Raw genomic sequence first — 24,271 nt, forward strand, 5'->3', positions numbered from 1 at the left:
GAGAAAGAATTTCCTTAAGGTAAGGGTGATGGAGCACTGGCACAAAGTGATGGTGGGTTCTCCTGTGGAGACACTGAAGGCCCACCTGGACACCTATCAGAGTAACCTACTGTAGAGCACCTCCTTTAGCAGGGGGTTGAACTCAATCTCTTGAGCTGCCTTCCAATCCCTGAAATTCTGTGCTTCTGTGACCTTTGTATTTTTTATAACATCATTTGAATCTCACAGAAGCCCTAGGTTCACTTGCAGTCAGAGCCTGTCTTCCTTTGCTCAGTTTACAGTTATCAGCTAGCTACATGTTTTTTATTTTATTTTTAATTTTATTTATTTATTTTATTTTTAAGACTTACACAGCAGTACATCAACGAAGTAACAACTTTATTTAATAAATTCCATCCCACTTTCTTCATATGTTCAGTCTCTCAGGCTGCTAGAATTTCTTTTGATCACCCCCTTAACTCTACATTTGAATTTTAGAAGCACACCTCCCATGCCCATAATCAAATGGAAATAAGCCCCAGCTCCTAATGGTAAAAAAAAGATCTTAGATTCAATAAAGCATACCCCAGAATCCAACCTTTTCTTTCTAATGGCAATTTATTTTTAATAACATATAGGAAAAAAGTAAAGCTCCAAATGAAAAAACTGTCATTTAAACACCCACTGAAACAATTACAGACAAGTCAATTTAACCTCAAATAGAAACAAATCTTAGAGCACAGTCATGCCCCTACTCTCCTCAGGTGTCCACACATTTCCATCTCTTGTTCTTTCAGAGATATAAGCCAGCCATCAGTAATAAAGGCTGTATTAAGTCACACATAGATAGCTAGCACAATTTGAACCAGGGTCTCTATCAAAACTTCTGCAATGTGAGTACTTAAAACCTAAGTTAGGCCCACCATCAAGTTCTATTACATACCTTCTGCACCAATTGACACAAGTTTCACTCCTTTGCTGGCGATATAATCCAGAGCTTTGTTGACATTAGCAATTTTATGGAAGCGCATTTTCCCTCTGTCTGGTTTCGGTAATCTTTCCCCTACAGGATAACAAAATGAATGCACTTATTGTTATATACACTTGGCTACAGACACTCAAGTGAGTGGAACTCAAGAACAAGCATGCTTTGTACACTGAAAACATCTGAAAAGTATGCAAGTGATTCTTGTGTCTAGACCTCTATTTCACTGTTACCATCTACTTTAGAGTACTTGATCAGTCAGAGGGAAGGATATTCTCATCACCATTACCTGCCTAACTGTAAAGAAAACCTGGACTCTATCCAGAGTAGCCATAGCATCCTCTCAAATGTGACCAAGATTGACAGCTTTTAACATCCTTATTCAGTGCAGTAGATTAACTAATTTCAGAATATAAATTCACATGTTTGATTGAATTTACATTCTTAGATTATCATGAAAAACAATTATTTTAGAAAATATGACTCTCCATTTTACAAAGAATGATCATTTTAAAACCTTCTCCACCAAAATCTCATAAAAAGCCTCGTTTCCCTTTTTCACCCTCATTGTGCGTCTAGAACATGAGCTATTCCCTTCCCATTCAGAAGCATTTTCAGTGTACCTTGGTGACTGCATCTCTGAACAACGGAGAAGCAAACATAGCAAATTTCAACCAACCTGAAATAACTTCCAAGAGCAGCATCAGTTTGAGGCCATTTCTAAAGTCCTCCTCAATGTTCTCAATCTGTGTGCCTGCTTTCCTGAGGTGGGAATTGCACCAAGCTGTAAACGTCTGTAAAAGTAAATATAAATGAATAATTAAAACCTTATCAACATACATTTTCCAAAACAACTGCTAAGCCATTTGAGTAAACAATGCAACAGAAACTTCCATAGCTGCCTAAGAAATCTGGATGTACAACACCCAATCATTTTATACATCACTGAGTTCAAAATTCTTATCTCAGATTTTCATAGAATCACCAAGGTTGGAAAAGACCTCCAAGATCATCTAGTTCAACCATACACCACCACCACCACCACCAATATTTCCCCACTAAATTACGTTCCTTAACACAACACCTCAAGGGACTCAACCACCTCCCTGGTCAGTCCATTCCAGCACCTGACCACTCTTTCAGAAAAAACATTTTTCCTAACATCCAATCTGAATCTCCCCTGGCACAACGTGAGGCCATTCCCTCTAGTCCTATTGCTACCTACCTGGGAGAAAAGGACAACTCCCATCTCATTACACCTTCCATTTTCAGGGAGTTGTAGAGAGCAATAAAACCATATCAAACAATCCCAGTTCCCTCAGCCACAGTTGGTAAGACTTGTGCTCTAGTTCCTACATCAGCTTTCTTGCCCTTCTCTGGACATGCTCCAGGTCCTCAGTGTCTTTTTTGTAGTGAGATGCCCCAAACTGAACACAGTACTCGAGGTACAGCACCACCAGAGCTACAGGGGGATGATCACTTCCCTGCTCTTGCTGGCTGCAGTTTCTGACACAAGCCAGGACGCCGTGTAATCTCACTCAAGATGATCTGTTCTATAACCTTCCCTGGCACCTAGGTCAGGCTGACAGGCCTGTAGTTTCCTGCATCCTCCTTATGATCCTTCTTGTAGATTTTCATGAAGATGCAAATAATTGCTCAATTAGAAGCAATATTGCACTGCGTTCTGTTTGCAAATTTAAGAACTTTTAATTACTTTAAAAATTAAAAGATATCCTAAATCTCTATTTTCACTGCAAAATTTTGTTTGGCCTCCTTTCTTCTCACCTGCTGATGAGACTACTTAATTTTTGATCCCAGAAACAGAATAGGAAAGAGCAAAAACCTTCCTTGAAACTAAATCATGAATATAGTGGGCGAATTTCATACTTTAAGATGGTACACAAAGAATATTCAAAACTGGTCTTCTTTTAAAAGTGCAACATTATATCTATTTTCATTTTTGTTGTTTTCTTTGATTCAGTGTACATAGAGGATTCTTGCAGCTTGCTGGATGCTTGTCTCAGAGCTCCCACAGTAATAAAGAACAGCTTGCAGGACATGTGCATTGTTCTGGTACCTCCAGGTTCATCTCTGCATTTTTTTTCTTCAGGTTCCTAATCTTTATTCCATTTAAAGGATCAGCTGGGCACCTACCAAGTGACCAAAATGCAAAATTTTCCCCCAATGTGATGGGAACTGTGGTCATTTTGTGAGGCATTGATATTTCACAGACAAAATGCAGGATGTAATGAATATACTGGGGATATAGCCAGTCAAAAAGAGAGGATAAGCTGCAGAGTGCCTGCAAATTTCAAATAATCCCAGTAAGCCTTTTGAGATCACCATGACAGAAAGAATGAGCACAACTACACACCCAACAGCAGAAAAGAAAATTTGCTCATCATACTTAGTGCAGAAAAATAAGAGCATTGAGTCACAGAAGCTCACTGAATCTTGGTGGAAAAATTAAAAATTCACACTAGCTGTTCCAGCACTCAGTGGAATCTCTAGGTAACAAGACAATCACTAGACAGCATTTCTTCCTCCTGATCTGCACACTTCCACACTTTTTCTCAATATTGATCACTCTGTGAAGACACCCAGCATTGCTATGATATAAACAGAGACGCTACCACTGCTCAGTCAAGCTGCTTTCAATAAATAATTTTATATCAGTCCCTTTTTTTTTTTTGGCTGCCGTTTTACATCTGTACGCTATTTACAATTGTTTTCAGCAACAGTGGCATTTATCATTAGACCTGTAGCATTCTGAATGATGAACTTGGAGTTACCTACTATGCCCCCATTCATGAGAGAAATCAACTTCTGCTGAAGCACTTTACACAGACTCTTTATTTAGACTGTGTTTGTATAGTCTAGTTTTATCTTCCATATCTAAAATAAGAGATTTAGATCTTTTATCTACACACAGTTTTTCATCGTTTGACCAGTGCACTCCTATCTATGAAATGCTGCTATGCCTTCGTAACAATTCCTTCGTGTCTCACGAAAAGTGTAAATGCAGAACATTACAGCAGACTCTTCTTGTATCACTTCAGAGCCCGGTGCCTTCCATGTCGGCTTACTTTCTTTGAAGACAGTTGTAGGAATATTACTTAAGGAACCATTTACCATTTGTTTCAGTGATGCAATCAGTCAACTTAAAATTTGCAAGTAAGTATAAAAGCTACCACTAAATTTTAACACTTTCCACAATTCACATTTCATTTAACACCTCATCCTTCCCTTCTCATTATGGTACCACTTGTTCCAAACCTGAATTCTCACCACTTTGATTTTAACAGTTCTATTAATAGTTATTAAGAAGCAATTCAAAGCACGTTTAAGTTCTGAAGATCAAGATACAGCCAGCATAAAGGATCCTGCAACTTTGTAATCCATTGGGATTTAAAAGCTATTAAATGACTTACACAAAGCAAATTCCTTTTTCTGCTGGACACATCTCAGAGTATCAGATTGCTCAGAGAAATAAGGCAGGACTGAAGGCACCAAGTTGAATACCAGAAACTATAAGTGATTAGAAAGCTAGATATTTCTTTTTAGAATTTATTTACCATGGATGACTCTACAAAAGACAAACAAACAAACCCCTCCTTTCTAAATCTATTACTACCAGAGAAACTTAGCTGACATTATAAGAGACTACATAGGAAGAGATGTAAGGCAGGAAGCCGAGAAATTTGCAGACCCTCATATTTCCTCTTAATGCACTAAAACTCCATGCCTACTCTATGCCTACTATATTCTCACTGTGAAGACTGCCAGTATTTGGACCTGTGACTGCGAAGAAAATACCAGAGGAAAAAAAAAATATTTGTCAATTTACTCAGGCCACTTAATTTACAATCACTTTACAAGAAGAATTGCAATCAAAGGACAGAAAAAGAAGATAACCCCAATTAACTATCAATCAATTGCAAGTAATGCCAAGAAATAACAGAGTATGCCTGCTCCATAGTACAAACACTGCTATACAGGCACAATGAAGGATGTGCTTTAACAGAAAAAGTGATACCTCTGAGAGCTCAACTGTCCTACACTTCTGAGAAAGTCCACACATGCATTTTCATGTGGGTGTAATGATAACTCACTTTTGATAATGCTTCAAGGCAGGAAAAACAGAAAGACACTATGGTAAGAAGCTTTGTATGTGTCTGTGATAATAAGGATAAAGAGAATTGAGACAGCACAAGTTACCATCCTCTCCAATACAGTTATCCTTGAGGCAGATGAGACAATGATGATGATGAGCACACGCTGAAGATATACAGTAAATTTCTAGTTGGACACTGACAATCAGTCTAAAATGTACCTCACCAAAATAACCACATAACTTTCATGGAGATACGCACAGAAGATAATTTCAGAAATCCTTAAACTCACAACTTCAGAAAGATTTATTTGATTTACCCATTTGCACTCAAAAGTGGATCTGGCCCCAAAAAAGTGCTGGAGACCCATGTCCTTTTTAGTATATGTAGCTCATAACAAAGGTTAACACAACTTTTCACACTTCCCAACTCAAACAAATTTGTCTGCTATAATAAGTTTTAAAAATCACATTGACTTAAAAATGAGGAAAGACAACTGGCCTGAGTAACACATTTGGTTTTTTTTGTGTCTAGCCTTTCTGTAATCTTTACATAAGAAAACATAAGAAAAAAATCCAATTTTAATGTAGGAAATTTATGAAAAAGATTGCATTAATAGGAAGCTTAATAATTTCTGTATCTGTTAAGAAAAGAAGAGTATTACTCATTTTAAGCAGATCTTAAATTCTAATACCCAGAGAAGGAAACCACACCTGTAGACAATTTGTCTCAGTTATAAGCATTCAGCATGTTTGTGTGCATGTATAAATACATTTCTATATACAAACATGCTGTCTCTAATTATCTCAGTCTAATAGAGCTGTTTCTTAAGACAGTGCTTTACAGCCCTTCTCCTAAAGTAATTTTCCCCTCTGCTTGTGCTAGCTGGGGGGTTTCATTACTTCCAGTCTAAATGGGATGCAGTGATTCATTCTGTAGTTATATGGAATATTACTGGGCTTAGAGCACACGGTAAGAGCGTTAGGGAGAGCACTGCCAGAACATTCCCACAGGCAAGACTGAGGTTTCCCCCTTGAAGAGCTGCCCATCTGTCTGTTATGCATGTTTTAAAATACAAGACATGATCCTGCAACATGACCTCCTAGCTCTTGTGTCCACATTCTAATGACTTCAGGATCAGGGTTTCTTCCCAGGCTTGAGGTACAGTCTGTGTTAGCCCTCATTCTCTTAATTATTTAATTCTGCTCCCTCCCACGAAAGGAGCATGAAGGTGTAAAACAGCAGAAGATCGTTCAGCCTTGATAAACTAGTTTGATTTAAACCAGTGACTACATATGGCATTGATTATATTTCTTCACTTCTACCTTTTGCTCATTTAATGCAGAACTATATTTTCCTGAACTGAGAACAACTAAAATGTTACGTCTTACTGGTTTGAATCATTAACTGTCCCCTTGTTTCCACTGCAATAGATGGTACATGTTTGTAATATGTTACATTACTAGAGTAACTGTAAGAGGAGAGATAGTTCACCATGTACAATTCAATTGCTCTAAAATAGACTCAAGCACAGTAACAACTCAAATGAAGCACAGTTTCACTGTATGGTGAAGAATGCCAGAAGTCTAAGGTGAAGGAAATGTTTAGCATGTTCCAAAAAGCCTTAAAAAAGGAATCCTCAAACCACAGGCAGTATCTCAAAGCCAGATTCCTAGGAACAACAGACAGCATCTCATTAAACCATCTCACAAGGAAAGTTAGTAGAAGCTTTACCACAAGATCCCCAAATCTCAAGTTGAATAAAGCCCTCCCTGCTTCCGCACATCCCTCTATATAGCTGAACAAACGGTGTCAGAGATTACATGTTGTACTTTCCTCTATCAGCAGATCAGCTCCTAAAGGGATATTGTCCCAGTTCCTTAAGTTTATTTTTCATTGGTGACATCATCCGAGGGATGCATTCATCACACAGAATACAGTACAAGTCATGCTAGCATTCTTCTGTGTTCTGTTTGCATGGAACACCCTGGGGAAACCTCAATCCTTAAAGAGCAGGTGGCCTAATCCTATGTAAGTCTAGGGTTTCCTGTAAAATGTGTGACCACCTCCTAGCACTGAATGATTGCACGTCTGTTTTACAGTGCTCGCTATTAAATAAAACAAACAAACAAAACCAAACAGAGCATGTAAATATCCCTTCAAGAATAATCCGGCAAACCTGAACCCTGAGAAACGTTAAGATTATTGAGCCATTAATTACAAAGTGATTATAGACTTTTCTCCGTTGTCTCCTCTGAAAGAAAAGTTACATTGCCCTGTTGGTATAAAATAGAAAACTCGCGAGATAGCAAGATATAAGGAAACTGAGCATAGCTTTCTGCACGCACTGTCCTCAAGAAAGGTGAAAGGAATGAAGGTGAGGTTTCATAAGGCCTTTAGAAGGGGGTAAAATAGTTACAATATTGCTTTGCTAGGAACAGGCTGACAATATCTTTATCAGATCACCTAAGATGTCTGAAAGAGACAGAGGTCTTGAGGCATGGAAGCCTTAATGCGTGAAAAAGAATAATCAGTTCTGAGCATGAAAATTTAGGTAAGTCTTCATAGAATTCAGTACTTCAGTAGATCACTGGTATAATGCTACTGCTGCTCTGTTTCCTGCAGGAAGCTCCTTCCTTTTTCATTACTGTTGATGATATCATTTATTAAAGTTTTACAGCAGCAGGTACCTAAATAATCCAAGAATGTGACTTCTCAAAATACGAGCAATGCCACAGGGTTGTCTACTCATGCATTTTTTTTTTTTTTTTAAATCAGTTGTAGATAATTCTGCCTATTTCAAATGTATCTTCAATCAGAAACGCTGACCTTAAAAAGTAGGAGTACATGTAATGTTTAAAATCCCATTTGAAACCAAAAAGTGATCAGGATCAATCCGTAGGGCAATTACGGTCCAAATCTACTTTCCATGTTGGAAATTTCAGTTCACTCAAATAAGAAAACCTCACCCAAGACAGTGATATAGAAATAAAAAGGACAAGAATCCAATAAAAATCTTTAATCAATAAAAGTTCAAAATAAGACTAAGTCTCAACCATTTAAGAGGTCACAACAGGGAAGAGAATAAATCAGTTCTCTGCATTCAAGCTAGTGAGGAGTCATGAGCTTAAACAAGCATGAGAAAGATTTACATCAATTTTTAACTCTATAAGCAGAGTAGTGAAAGAGATCAGTTGGGTAAATATAGCAGCTTTCTTTTTGGAGATTATCAAGAAGTTGGTTAAATATGTCAAGAACAGTATACTTGTTTCTGCCCGAAAGCAGAGGAATATACTAAATGGCTACCTGGATTCACCCAGTCATATTTCCTACAATGTTCATGGAAGATTCCAATCCTAATTGACAACTACACTGCAGCCTTAAAAAGGGAAAATAGCCAAAACTAGTTTTCCTTCCAGGTTCTGTGATAGAGAGGCCTTAAGATTGCAAAATAAGAAATCATTCAGCAAATGACAATTACCAGTTAGTAATTCAAGTACTTGGCATGTAACAGATAGCTGTAAACCTATGCTGCCAGGGTGCTTTTTCTGCAGTGATCCACCCTCCCCTCTACTATTTTATGACCCCATAATTTTCCTTAGGAAAAAAATACAGTACTGAGGGAGATCCGGCAGATAAATCGAAGAAAAGGAAATGGAAAGGTGAACATAGAATAATAAAGAAAGAAGGCTGAGGAAATGCAACAGAATAAAGAAGAATCAAAGTCAGTAGGCAGGAGAGTGGTCACAGAAAGTTAAACACAAAGCAAATTAAAATGAAAGCAGATGTAATGACATATTCCTTGTGTACATACAGTGCCCAAAGTCTGTATTATTGTGATGCTTATGTAGCCTTCCTAACTTTATCACACCATACATGAATTAACATATATATACATATAGGCATAAAAGCTGAGCATTTTATGATCCATGATTTCTTAAATGGGACCATAAACCACTTAACAACAATAGGAGCAGATGTAAGACATAGTTGAGTACTTTTAAGTGTCTCATGTCTCAAGGATAATGAGAATCATAAACTCTTCATACCCCACAACACTACTGCAGTGAAAATTCACCACAGCTTTTAAGGTACTCAAATGCTATCCTGAAAAAAATCCCAATAAAGAAAGTGTAGTAAAAAAGATTTTAAAAAATTGATAGAGCTATGTCATGTAAATAAAAGATTGCCACATCTTCAGTATCTGTTCTCAAAGTTAATTTTACGTTCAAAATATCAGATGTGCTAAACATCTATTACCTACTACTGTAAATCTAGCTGCATGCCAGTTATCTTTCCTTCCTTGAACAGTTCCTGAAATATAAAATGTGCCAGCCATTTGGGTATGGAGAAAAAAAATCACTCAGGGAACTGTTAAGAATAGCAATGACTGTGAATAACCGCACAGATGCAATTTGAGAGCACATTTTTACAAATAGAAATTGTTTGAGCTTTCACCTCCAGAATGAAAAGTCACTGCCCCAACCTCTCATCAATAAGACCAGTTTTGGACATCTCCAATGAAGCTGCCATTTCTGGTCATTTAAATGATGGGGACACCTGTGCCCTCGAGAGCTAAACTGGGACTACAACTCATCTCATAGACACTACGCATGTGTTAGCAACCTTGTCAGTTATTCACCTGGCCTGGTTTCAAAAGAGGGACCTAAAAGTGAAAGGTTCCCCCCAGCCATACAACCTAACCCTATAAATTATAAGTGCAACTTCAGTACAAAGCTATTTTCTAACATGAGTTGGGTACAGGAGCTACCAGAATATTTTAACTAGACAGGTTTGCAAGACTGGAAAACTTTTAATTAATGTTTTCACCACCTTTCTAAGTAGTGCCAAGGGGTAGAGTTTTGCAAGGCAGCTTTTTTCTTGGAAGTGAACATCTATTTTTGCAGTTTAGTTTCTTTATTCAAATATGCAGGAATTCTTGAAAAAAGTTGGTCACAAGCAGCATCCAAGTAACACTCTCTTTGATAGGCTTTCATCCAAGAGCCACAAGTTGCTGTCCTACAGTAGTTAGAGATAATTTATTCTAGCTAGAATGAGTAATAAGGAGCAAATCTTTTGCTGTTTGCAATGAACTTACCTCTACATCTTCCCTCCTACTTCAGTAAAAATATGTATCACATAATTTACAGTTATGCACTACTTTTCTGATAACTCTATTTTCTGTGCCTTCTATGTAAAGAAAGAGTATGTTAATATACATTCATTTCTCCTGGTGACTCTTGTTATAACAGAATTTATATCTGATTTTTTTTTTATTATCTACCATAATTCAATGCATTAAAATGTTCAAGGTACAGGATTAGCACTATCGAATGATAAATAAATGGTATCCGCTGCAAAGTTCTGAAATTACTAACAGATTTCTGAGTTCAACTATCTTCGTATTAAATTGTTTTCTGTAATAAGGGTAAGACAGTGAGTAAAGACACAGAAGGATTCAGAGAATCCTTATATATCCACAGCTTTTTTGGACAATTTCTTTTAAAGAAGTCAAACCTCTTTACTCCTCCATCCAAAATCCTAACCGCACTGTAGAGGTGAAATACAGGCATTCCTGTGGATTGAGAGTTCCAAATGCATTATTAGGAGTGCTCAATTTCACACCTCTAGAATTGAGTGACTATGCAATGTCTTACAGCTTCATCTACGTTTTGCAAATTTAAAATGCCGGCTAGCAAAAGAACTTTTACTTTTCAAGTCAAAAAAAAAAAAAAGCAATGCTGAAAAAGAAATCTGTGAACCAAGCATATTCTGACCTTCTGTTGTTAAACAGAAGTAAAGCTTACAAAAGAAAAAAAAAAAGGACTAATGGAACAGTACAAATTGAAAGTTTTTAATACTCTATTTTTGGTCAATGGCTTTTATTTTCAGATGTAGAATTGTATTTACAACACAAAAAGCTGAATGCAGCAAATGAATGTTCTACCAAAAAAGCTGTAGCAGACTCTCTTATCATCCATGCAATAAAGACTGCAACTTTGAATCAATACATGCTGGCAAAGCATCACTCTTTCATGCACTCACTCTCTTGTTCTCTCCAAGTTTTTATATACAGACCTCAAGTGAACAAAATAATCAAGGTAACTCTGATACTCTTGAAAACATCCGGAGTTAATGGAATAGTGAGCTATTTGCATTTTGGTACTTTCTGTATCACTTTTGAACAAAATAATATTTGGGAGGTCTCAAGATAAATACTAGTTAGAAACAACAGCTATGCTTAGTGAACACTTCTTGGATCTAACTGTTAAGAAGTTAGAAAGCACAAGGAAAAAAAATGTATTTAGCGCATCAAAGGACCAAAATATCAAAGTAAAAGTTGAACGGTCAAAAGTCAAGAGTCAAAAGAAATTCATTTGCTTCTACATGGTTCAGAAACAGTTAATTCTGGAGCACCGTTCTACGCCCTGCATTACAAGACTATCAACAATAAGTGTTGAGCAAAGGAATTCACAGTAAAAATGCCAGTAGTTCTGAAAGGAACTTTATCAATGTAAGAACTTGTAGGACAGCCAATTTTCTGTTTGCTTGTTCATTTTTTCTCTCCCTCTATTCTTCTTTTCCAGCCTTATGAATGGTCAATTCTTCGCTAATTAGGAAACAAAAATATAATCTCTTATTATTGCCACTCCCTGGTGAGGTTTAAGAATGGAACACAGGTAATCCAAAAAAATATCTTGACCACTGTGGTGGATCTACAAGTGACAAATCTGCAGGCGTGCTTTCAAGGTGAGGTGTATGTCCTTTATCTTGCTTGAGGCTTTCTCTTAAGCATATTAAGCAATGAACATGTATTACCACTACAATATCAGTGCCAAATTAGCCTTCTTATGGCCTGTACTTCCCATTCTCCATTCAAGACCCCATTCCTTCTCTCAACAACTATGCCCTAGAGTCCTCATCCTGGTTTCCTAAGAGTTTCTGAACTATCACAGGTAGTGATGGTTAACATTTTTGTTTCAGCAAATACATATTTAAATGACTAAATCAATTTAGGACGAGATGAACAAAACATTCACACATCCATGTAGTGTGGAAGGAACTGAAGATATGCCCTCTGGAAATAGAAGGATTAATTAAAGTAGGCTAATCTAGGATTTAGTTGACTGGATTTTCAAATGTCTTTCCCTTGCTTTCTCTGTTGATTTACTTCACCATGCTATCTTTACCCACTAATTATATACCACATTGCCAGGTAAGAAAATCCATTATGAACTGGTCAATATCACCAATCCAAGTGGGATATAAGTATGTTCATTTTTAAAACACTTCCATAAGTATAAAAATACATCTTCCATATTTTTGTTAAAATCAAAAGGTTTTGAAAACTTTTGAATTGCACATACACCAGCACATGCATCTTTGTATTGCTCTGACATCAACATATGATGGGGAAGTCACAGATCCTGAGATATTTACACAGTAAATAATGTCTTTGCACAGTTATGTAGTAGATTTGAATACCAATGAATCTAGTTTCACTTGTAATCTACACAAAAATTTCAGTAGATAGTGACTAGGAAATAACACTCTTCAATTTTGATTTGTGTTTAAGAACACATTTTTTAAAAAACTGATTGCTGTTAAAGGTACTACTTAAGTACCTTTGGGCTTATGTTTTAAACTCTAATGTTTTTATGAGCTATAGAGTAACATTTTCTAAAACATTCAAAATATCCTGTAAATCAGAAGACTTCCTGAAAAATTTCAGAGCTCCTAAATTATTTTTACTGATATTGTCATACAAACAGATTAGACTCCAAAACACTACTCAGGTTCTTTAGATAGCTTGATTCTAAATGGATACAGAATTTAACTAACATGTTCTCAACAGCTTAGCTAAGAATAGATGGGTAAATAACAAACAATTGAGGTTGTAAATTGCTGAAAGCATAAACTGGTTTCAACAGTACAGTTTTGTGATAAGCGAGATGCTTTGTCAATTAAGAACACAGTCCTTTGTTTATAGTATGACTCCTTAGCAGGAGTCATGTTCATACCTGTGCTGGGGTATGGAATTGAAGACCATAGGAAAAAGAAAAGCAAGCAATCTTCAGCCTCGATTATGGTGTTTTGTTTGCCTTCTAATTTTAACACCAAGTGGATGATACGTGCATTATACATAATGCATACATGTACAGCTAGAATTGCTTGTGATGTTGCATTGCAAACTGCATTACTGATTTAGCATTAAGAAGTGGTAACTAGGTGAATGGGATTACTGCAATTTTTTTTTTTCAATAATTTCAACATCACCCTCACAAGGCAGAGGGCTGGAAATAAATAATCTAAGTCTTTTCCAACCCAAGCCATTCTATTATTAGATATGGTCTGCAGACTAAAATCACTGTATCATAAAACAGAAGGGATTGTAAATTTACAAAATAGAGTAGAGTAAAGGGCGAACAGCTGCTCCATTTAAGAAGACGTGTGGTAGAACTACATCCTGGAATACAGCTGAAGATCAATTTTGATTACATGTATTTTCCATAGGCTAAAGAAACCTGTCTAGGTAAAATAATCCCAGAACTCCACAACTATTTATTTTTTTATTTGCATTTAATGCAGCTGGGTACCCATTTTCTTCTAGCCTCATAGGCCAGAATGCGATATCTTAAGTCTCACAGCAGTGAAAAGTTACACTGCTGTCAAGATTAAACATAAAACTGAGTTTAAAAAAAGAAATCACTTAATGCTAGATGGTTAGGCCTTTCTGTGAGTACCAAAATAGCAGACTGATTTTCAGAGGTTCCTCTTGATGTCATTGGAAATGCCTGAGTGTTCAACACCTATAAAAATACGAGCGTTTCCTTAGACGCTTAAGGAATAAACAGAGATGCTAATTTTAGTCTAGGGTAGCCACTTCCCACAGGCTCCTGCTATGGTAGTAGAGAGGAACAAGCTTTTATAGGAGGCAGCTCAGAGTAGAACCCATGTACTCTACATTAGGTTCCGTTAGTTGTTATCAAAGTAAGGGGTGGCCAGACTGATTTGGCATTGAATTGCAAGTTGAAGGAATTCTGACAGTTAAGAGCAGTTGGGAGAAAGCTTTTGACATGAACAGAACATCTTATTCACATCAAGTAAAACACTTAGCACTTTTCATCTGTAAAACCAGCACACAGATAGTACAACCACTATTTTGCAGCATGAATGGACATCTAAGATTCAAATATAAAAACAAACATTATTAGCCACTATTAACTAGCAGTTCCTACTGCCACCTTCTGAAGCACCAAGTGTTTTTCTACAAGCTACTACTTCAATTAAAAATTTCCAGTTGAACACTCTATTTCAAATTCTTCTGCCTTTACCGCTGCAGATGCTCTGCTCAGTACTTACAATAACAGAGGGAAAACATTACTGCATTAACACCTATCCTGTAACCCTCTCACATCAGTAGTTTGAGGATTACTGGGATCACGTTATCCCAATTTGTACTAAAGAGGTACTTGTACTACCAGGGCAAAGAGCTACAACAGAATATGTACGGAAACAGTAACAGAGAGCGGTCATTACATTGTATTGCTGGTTAAATGATGTGGAAAGAGGTAACTTCTATCTTTAAATAGATGTCTCATGGTATTAGATGGAAAAAAGAGCACTGTATAGCACCTGTACAGATTTACAGTCAGTTTTATGCTTCAGCCTTTCAATACGAGGCATACCCAGCAAATCCAGTAATATATTATAAGAACAAATGTTACATATTTTTAACAAAGTTTTTCAATGATGTTGTGCTTTTTCAAACACTTGAAGATATGAAAATCACCCTGAGCTACTAGCAATGAAATTTCATTTAGGAGGAAATGAAGTACTAGATGTGAATACATTTTCCTTCTGGTATTAACTGAGATAAATAATGCCATAAAATATTTACTCGGAGTCAACAATATTTCCCTACTCACTCAAGAGAAGTACCACATTGGTTGGACATTGTTCATCCAGAAAATTAGGACTCAGAAAAAAACAATTGTACTTGACAGTAAAACAATACAAAATGACTCAATTTTGCCAGTTGTATAAAACATTTTCATATTTTCCTACTTGCAGCAATATAAAATAACATGCAGGTGAGACTTCATTTTACTTGGGACAAAGCTTAGCAGCACAAACTTCTATCTGATTGTATTCCACTTTCACAAGTGAAATTTCACTGATCCACCTCCATTTCAGATCCATAACTCAGTTTGCATCCTCCTGTAAGCAGGCCCTGCAATACAATTTCTAAAATACTACCTATATAAAGTATAATACTACTATACTACTTAATGAAGAGTAAATACTATATAGAGAGAATTTACTTGAATAGTATTTATTATCTATATAGTATTCACTTTTCATAACCAAAGAAAATCCAGTTGCTATGCCTCATTTATACTAAACATCATTGAATGTGTCTGAATTTGTGCAACAGTGACTAAATTTCTATTAGGCATTCAGTATCTGACTTCTTTCGTCACAGGGATGAATCCCTTTTGTCTTACTTGAGGACGAAGACACTTTGGAGGAAGATTTTGAACTGTGTTGTCCCACTAACAAGAGCAGTCAATATTTAGCCCACAGAGCTATCTTAGTTTGATTTGGGAACTGGTGATGTAACCAAGATACTTTCTTATCGGGATTCACTAATTTACAGAACATATCTGAGCCCCATTTTTGCTTAAACGGGGCTAAAAATTTTACAGGTCTGGACTCGTTTAATGCACTCTCAGAGCTGAGGACCCTTAGTGCTCTTCCAAGCAAACTTCCCATACCTATCCACTCAGCTCTTCGATGACCCAAACACAGATCCAGAGCAAAAGATGCAGACCTTCTCTCAAGAGATTATAGCAAAGCCCACTGCTTAAAACACAGCTTTTCTCTAGCTCTTAAGCACCTTCGTTGCAGCTTATGGAAACCCACTTAGATTCATACTTTCTTCCAATCCTTATTGTCTTACTAATTGGATTGGTGTATCTGCAGACATTTTGCTATACAAGTTTCAGATAAAGCTGTATACTGCCTATCTGTAAGTGCAGGCAGGAAGGCAGTAGCCTTTGCTTCTGGATATAAAACGGTTCCTGAGAGAGTTAAGGTTGTTCAGCATAGAGAAGAGAACGCTCTGGGGAGACCTTAATAGTGGCCTTCAAGTATGTAAAAGGGACCTATAAAAAAGATAGGGAGGGATTCTTTATCAGTGTGTAGCAATACGATAAGCAGTAGTGAAGGAGGCAGATTTAGATTACACATTACGAAGAAATTCTTTACACTGAGGTTGGTGAGGCTTACAGTTTTGTTACAGGCAGATCTTTGGGGGCTAGTAGAAATTAACAGTTGAGCTGGAACTGTAGGAATTACCCATTTGACAACACTAACAAAAGCATACAGAGCTTACAATGGGGATGTTGGGGGGAGGGGGGACGTTGAGTTTAAACAGGAAAAGGAAAAAAATTAATATATCACTTTGTCACATTTGTCACTGATAAAGAAAATCTTCATTCAACCTCCATAATCATTTCTCGTTAAGTGAATTTCATAATAGCTTTGCTTGAATGTTCCTTCAAATACAAGCACCACAGTATTCAGAGTTCTCTCAGTTGAACATCTCATTGATAGCTTCCAAGATTGGTTATGAGGCAAATTGACAAAATATTATAATTCTACTATCCTTTCAGCATGTTCTTCTCAAACACCATTCCTGGCAAATAACATCAGCAAGAGGAACTTAACATGTTACTATTTTAACAAGTGCTAATCTCTAGGAGGCCAATCATACAGGGTAAGCCTTAAACACATCCCATATTTCTCTACAGAGTCCAGCTACCAACATGACAACTCTCCATAGAACCAGAGACATTGCAACTACACATTCTTCTGTTTCATCAGCATCTAATATAATCAGAGCGTATGCTGAAAAATCAGGACATACTGGTAGCAAAAATGGAATCCGTCCATTGACTACCAAGTTCTATGGCCTCCTATACGGGGTCATCTACCCAAGAAGGACACTTAAAGAGCACGCAGGGCTTAAAAGGAAAGAATGCATGCTTTACATGTGTGCATTCTTAACATTAGAGCTTTTGGCAATTGCTGTTTTAAAAACAAGTTCTATATGTACCTGGAGAAGCGTTTGGCTTTGGAAGTGCTAAAACTTAACGTTACCAAAAGGCACAGTCTCTGCACCTATGGTGGCATATACCATCTGGAATCATACTGCACTTCTATGGAAGGCAGGTACAATGCTGAGTGATTACTAAGAAAAAATAAAACGTTTAAAAAAGGTGAAATAGTTTGCTTTTCTAACTGCTATTAGCAATACAAAACCCCGTATTTAACCTGCAGAAATTCCAAGACATTTATGTGAAACTATTTGGATAAAAGGTAAAGTACACAGAGAATTACACTACTGGACTCAGTATATCATGATTTCTCCACACAGTGTCATTCTGCTTTCAACACTGGTACATGGTAGACTTGCTTCCTTACAAATGAAACCCCTTTCTGAAATTAGTTCTTAGTTCTGGAGCTATACAACCCAGAGCACCAATCTTCCTAAGAAATAGCTAATTAATAATAGAAAGCAGTAGCAATGAGTAATAATGGTACTTTGTTAGAAAGGGGTGCACCATCTCCTTCCCTCACAATCCTATATTCACTTCTGGTTGTCATAGATCTTTATGCGTAAGAAGTATCACCTCACTGAAAAACCTCAAGAGATGAAAAGAGATGGACTCTTTGTGTGCTGTGAGATCTGAACTCCAAGGCTGCTAATCCAAGGAAATAATTTTCCAGTCTGAGAAAAACAATCAGAACACTCCACAACTGATTATTTCCGTAGAACATCACAAAGAAAGCAAGATCCAGGCTGGAATGCACTGTAGATAGAGCCATATTCTCCATAACTATTTCAGAGCCTCTAAATCCACTGATTCTACAGCACTGAATATTCCTGGTGGCATCCAGGCTTTCCTGTCAATGCTTTTCTGCTTTGCATTTCTTTTTCACTCATTCAAGTATGGCCATTTCTCTCCTGTTCCTGGTTTGAGGAATGTAGCTATTTGCTTCTACAAGTTTATCTGTCTTTTCATTCACAGGCAGACTTTTTCCAAGAAAAGGTTTCTGATAAGACATTGATTTAGATTCCATCCACAGAAGACCACACAGACTTCAGAGTGAATCCAGGACGCTGACTGTAACTCTATTTATAGACACTGAAGTCAGACTGAACACAAGGTCAATCTCTCTTTCAGGCTGCAATCAACGTCTTTAATCTGCTCAACATTATTAAGTTCCACCAAGACAAGTAAAAGAAGCATTTTGTCCGTAATACACAGTTCTGGTAGCACCTTCCAAAGAATTTGCTACAGTTGTTGCTTTATTTATTTATTCATTCATTTGACGTGCAAGGACAACAGGAGCTGTACTATCAGTGAAATAAGGTAATGCAGATAAGTCCTTATAGGTCATGCTAAAAATCTAATCTAACTGGAAAGCCAACTTCTACCCTAGAGAAACTTTCCTGAAGTCATCACTCATGCACTGCACTCAGTGTTATCAAAATCTGCATCCACAGAGTGCAATATCAAGCTAAATAAATACTCCAAGTCTTCTTTATTCTATTCCATCACAAAAGACCATCACTCGCAGAATAGCTGAGGTTGGAAATCACTCAGTCCAGCCTCCTGTCCTCAGTCAGGGTCATCTGAGATCACATAGCACAGGATCATACCCAGATGGCCTTAGAATATCTCCAGAGAAGGAAACTCCAGAACCTCTCTGTCACTCACAGTAAAAAAAGTTTCTTCACATTTTCAGGTGGAACTTCCTGTGTTTTAGTTTATGCCTGCTGCCTCTTATCTTGTTGCTGGGCTCCACTGAGCAGTATGGTCCCATACTCTTGACACTTAAGACATTCGAATGCATTGGTAAGATCATCTCTCAATCTTTTTGTCTCCAACTTTCTCAGCCTTCCCTCTTAAGGGAGATGCTCCAGTCCCCTAATCATCTTCATAGCCCTCCACTGGCATACATTTTGTGCTGTGGAGCCCAAAACTGGATACAGCACTGCAGATGTGGCCTCACCAGAGCTGGGAAGAGAGGGACAATCACCTCCCTCAACCTGCTGGCAACACTTTTCCTAATGCACTCCACAATACCACTGGCCTTCTGACACCTACATTAAAACTCTTCTGCATCAACAAGGTGGTGGTATCAGGACCATAAAGCAAGCTGGAACGTGAACACTGCTCTATAATAATATCAGTAAGGCCAGGAACGTGTTTTCACTTCTTTCTTTACATACATTAGTGCAACAGTGTCAGAGACATGCACAAACATCTGGAGGAAACATATGAGATACCAATGTGGAGTCAGCTAAGTCCTTTACAATACAACTGTCCTGAAGACAGAATCACACCTGTTCATAACCTTCAGATCTTTTCTCTGTCCTGAAGATTTAAAACTTCTTTTAAAAAAGAATAAAAAAACATTTGATGTCAAAGCTTAAAGAAGTACAGTCCTATAATAAATTATTTATAACAGTTATCTAAAAATAAAATGTATCAAATTTTGACTGCCTTTTACTTAGGGCACAGTGATGTTTCCATTTAGTAGAAGTATAAACTTCATTGCAGGTGTCTACATGGAACCTCCTAAGTCAAGAAAGTTTTTTCTGTATGAGTTTACAGTTGTTTCTAGATGTTCTTCAAAAACACCCCTTCCCTTTCTTAGACTTGCCAGGTATTCTCTTAAGTTCAACACTGTCAGAACATCCATTTGGTCTCTGTTCTGTAATCCTGTCCTACTTTTTGCATACCGTGATACAATGGTACTCTGTACCATCATAACTTTTTTTCTTGCATTAATAAGAGAAGAGGGAAAAGAAAAAGCACTGTTTAACACACAGCTCACTAAGCAATCTTGGGAGTTCAAACATGCTGTGAACAATACAGCATATCTGCATTCTAAGTAGAGTTGTCCTAGGTTTCCTAAGTTAAGAGGAATTGCAGTTTTTCCATGTTCCTTCAAAAAATATTGAGGATGATTTTTAATTCCATTCCAGTTCAGCATAGCTGTGATTGAAACAGGGCTAATGACTACTCTAACATACCATAAAATGAACTACAACTATCATTTGGTTACAAATGATCACTTTTTTGTCCTTTTTTTAACCAGCAGAAAAACTGAAGTCTAAGGAGGTAAACTGACCCTGATTAAGGTTAAAGAGTCAAGAAGAGTATTCCAGTCTTTCTGGTCAGCCAGAATCTGCTTTCTGATTTCTACACAGTATTGATGAAGCAAATGGCCAGTGTCACAGATCTTTCAGCTGCTGTTTAAGCACACATGGTCAATAAAACTGTACTGGGAAAAGCAGCAAAATTTAGAAGTTTCTAGTCTGATCATTTCCTTCTACATGTTTAAAAGACACCAAGGCTGCAGTTCGCTAGTTCCTGCTAAAGACAGTATGTCTGTCCCAAATATTATAAAGACAAACCGACCTGTTGTTCTGTCTTTGTTTAAAGCTGCCATTTGAAGTTTCCAACTATATGATCCTGTTTAAGTTCCTACTAGTAGCAGCTAATACAGCAAACAATCAAACTGCTGTACTTTTTTGATTTGACACAAGCTAAATATTACCCTAACCAAAGCACATAAATTGGTGTTCATATCCAGAGAGTCACAGCTAAGCTACTACTGAGACTCCCTTCATATAACATACTTTATATTTATTCCGACACCTGCAGCCACCAAGGAGACTGGATAACAGCAGACCATAATACTCTATGAACCATGGTTATAATTAGGCGTCACGGCCATTGTAATCCTATGGACGTCATCATGTGTTACCAGCATCTGTTGACAGATCTCATACCAGGCATATCACTGAAATGGCAAGTCTGGAGAGGGCAGCCCACAATAGAAACAATGGTATTTATTTCTGGTTTGTTCCAAGACTGTCTAATAGAAAATATATGCTGCCAACTGCCAGGGCTCCACTGAGATCATTTTTCTATATTATGTTACCAGTTTGAACAAAGATTTGTGCCCATGTATCTGCAATCTTTTCCTAAGAAATAAGGGAAGTGAGAATGCACTTTCTGCAACTGTCTTAGTGCTACTTGGAATACAGAAGCCCTGAAATTGTAAAAAGTTTCAGACCCTTTACGTGAAATTACTTCCTTATCATAATAAATTCAGACTCTTTTCCAATGCAAGGAATGAGGATCGCCCTCTTAAATTTTATTTTAATGCAATATCATTTAAATATTAAAAACAAGTCCTGATGTAGCAAAGGTACTATCTCTCTACCCTATGAAAGTAAGCTTTCATCTGTGAATGTAGAAACCAGACTTTCTGCTGAAGCATTATTAGTTTGGAAGAATGGAAACAAAAAACTTGCTATGGTGCCTCATAAACTACTCTCTGTTCTTCCGTAATAGTCAAGAGATTTACTGCAAAAATAAGAAAGCCTACAGAACCCAAATCCTTTTTATTACTTATTTGTATTCTAGGAAAATTTCATTAGAGTGATGATTGCCTAGTAACCAGTCCATTATTTCTTTTTTTTTTTGAAAACACAGGGTTTCTTGAAATGCTGGGCAATTGAATCTTCATCAGATGTAACCACAGCTGAGCAGTTTCTAATCATTAACACTTAAATCACTGTCATTCTCACTGCAAAACATAGAATACTTCACCATATAAAGAACATCAAACTAAAATGAGCATCACTGTTGGTGTATAATAATTGGTTAGGAGTTGCAGCTGCTGAACTTCTCACACTATACTTGTACAACAGGATCTATACAGATATCAATGCACGAAAATGAGCAAAATTATGTAAAACTCACAGTAAGCAGAAAGCTACAAGTGAAAACAAGAGGAAAATATCAGCTCTACCAATTACTATGGAAAAGCAAACACAACAGCCCTAGCAGTTCTAACAGCTCTTTCTTTGACAGTCATATAGAAGCCATGACTATAATACTGGGTAAGACTCTGACTTCAGATAAAATCCTTGCAACTCTTTTTTCTTGATTTCACACAGGCTAAAAATTATCCTAATCAAACTTCCTGGAGTTTAGCAAAAAGCATATAGCCCTATAGTTTAATGCTTTTCCCCCTCTCTCCTTTTTTCCTTCCAGTAACTAGTAGATAACCTTGTAATCCTAGATCTGTCAGCTGTAATTTCAACATCACTTTCATCATTAGGAAGTAACAAATCCTTTACAATATTTCTCATCCCTCTCTCTCATAGGCTGCTTAAAACTCAGTGTTCTGAAATTAGATATTTCTTCTCTCACATTTTAAAGGCACCATAGGGGCAGCAATTACTAAAGTACCAAACTGCTAACAAGATTGTTGGTAGGGTTACAACTACTAAGAAGTCATAGAATCATTACAGTTGGAAAAGATCAGTAGGATCATCCAGTCCAACCACCAACCCACCCCACGATGCCCACTGACAATGTCCTTCCGTGCTACATTCACACAATTCTTGAACAAACAAGAGCTTACAACCCATGACTATGTTCAGAAACAGTATAAGAAGTACTTGGTGACATAATTGCTTTCCTAAACCTAGAAGGTGAGAAGAGTTTCTTCTACAACATATTCCAAGGAGTTACAGACTTGCTTTTTCGCCCAGGCACAGAATGGCATATGGGAATGTAACTCATTCAATAGTTTTCCAAACCTATGCTAAATATATTTCCAGACAACAACATCTTTCTAAAATTATTCAATCCATCTTGAGAGTAACTTCTAATAAAACTCAGAAATACTGCATGTAAATTTTGATGGGTTTTCGGCACAATTTTGAACCACTTCATGCTCAGGTTATAACTGCAACGTACTGCTTTAGAGAAGCCATTAGGCACAAACAACATTTCAGAAACTACTTTGTAAAAGGAAGACCTATGAAGTTAAAAAAAACCACAAAACAAAACACTGGAATCGCTATCAACAATACACAAATGTGGAGGTACTGACAGAACATTCTCAGTAAAATATAAAAACACACTTCTGACTCTCATTAATTACTATCATCTTACATAGATTTCACTTAAGAATACAAGAAGTGAGTGCTTTTCCCTTAATATACGGCATGATATGTACCTTATACCTACATCCTCTTCTAAAATAAGAACACCTTACTGCATAGCACCAGCAACTCCAGATGCAGCATGGCTACAAGTGAGGCCAGAATTCCACAAAGAAGCACATACACAGACACACATTACTTTATTTCCAGACCTTCCTTTGCTGTTTCTCCCATGCTGGGTCCAGGAGCAGGTCCCTGTCCCATTCTTCCTCTTGGGTCATGTACTCATCTTCTTCGTAGTTGTAGGTGTACTGCATGTTTGTTTCTATCTGGTTCATGCTGTTCATTCTACACAGGGATCAGCTTCAATCGCTTTGCCTATTAGCAGTTAAATATGTATATATATTTAAGCTTAGTATGGTTGCTGATGGGTTGAAGATAGCAACGTGTGTATTTCTTTTTTCTTTCCCAAGGAGACAGGATGCTAATGTTGATGAGCTGCTGAGAGCGGAGGCTTTAACTGTCAAGTAGTCGCGGATGGCTGGCGATCCTCCTTCCCTCTCTCGCTCTCCCTCTGTCTCACCCGCTCTCTCTGCTGCTGCTGCAGGTCCTTGCGGCCGACCCTCCGGAGAAGCCCAGCGCTGCTCATTGCGGCCGCTTATTATCCCCGCCGGGCTGTCACGTGGCTGCCGGCGGCCGCCCAGCGCCGCTCCGAGAGGCGGCCGCAGGAGCCCGCACTCGTACTCCCCACCCCCCCACTGCCGGGGCAGACGCCGAGAGGCGCCCGGCAGCGCCGCTGGTCCGCGCTGCGACCGGCGAACCCACCTCCGTGCTGCTGCTGTCCGCAGCACAGACCGTCACAGCAAGAGGGGAATCACAAAATTGCCAGAGTTGGAAGGGACCTCAAGGATCATGAATCTCCAACCCCCCTGCCACACGCAGGGCCACCAACCATCCCACCTAATGCTAGACCAGGCTGCCCAGGGCCCCATCCAATCTGGCCTTGAACACCTCCAGGGACGGGGCATCCACAGCCTTTCCGAGCAGCCTGTTCCAGGGGATTCACCTCCCGTAAGCACTCTGACAAAAACACACTGCCTAATCATCTGCCTTTCTAATTAGATTTTTTATTATTATTTTAAATCTACT

General features: G+C 37.8%; 1 protein-coding gene across 2 annotated transcripts in view; it reads right to left on the bottom strand.

Annotated features, from left to right (window-relative positions):
• Window positions 1-23,773, bottom strand: part of ACTN2 (actinin alpha 2) — a 65,560-nt gene extending 41,787 nt beyond the window's left edge. For both annotated transcript variants that reach the window (XM_031592305.2, XM_090135391.1), the window contains exons 1-3: window positions 23,335-23,773; window positions 1,644-1,758; window positions 923-1,042 (exon numbers count right to left, since the gene is read on the bottom strand). In XM_031592305.2, coding sequence (XP_031448165.1) covers window positions 923-1,042; window positions 1,644-1,758; window positions 23,335-23,469 — 370 coding nt within the window. In that variant the 5' untranslated portion in view covers window positions 23,470-23,773. The remainder of the gene's footprint in view (window positions 1-922; window positions 1,043-1,643; window positions 1,759-23,334) is intronic.
• Window positions 23,774-24,271: the final 498 nt, after the last annotated feature.

This window comes from Phasianus colchicus, chromosome 2 (assembly GCF_987193195.1).
Source record: "Phasianus colchicus chromosome 2, bPhaCol1.hap1.1, whole genome shotgun sequence".
In the NCBI taxonomy this organism is placed as follows: Eukaryota; Metazoa; Chordata; class Aves; order Galliformes; family Phasianidae; genus Phasianus; species Phasianus colchicus.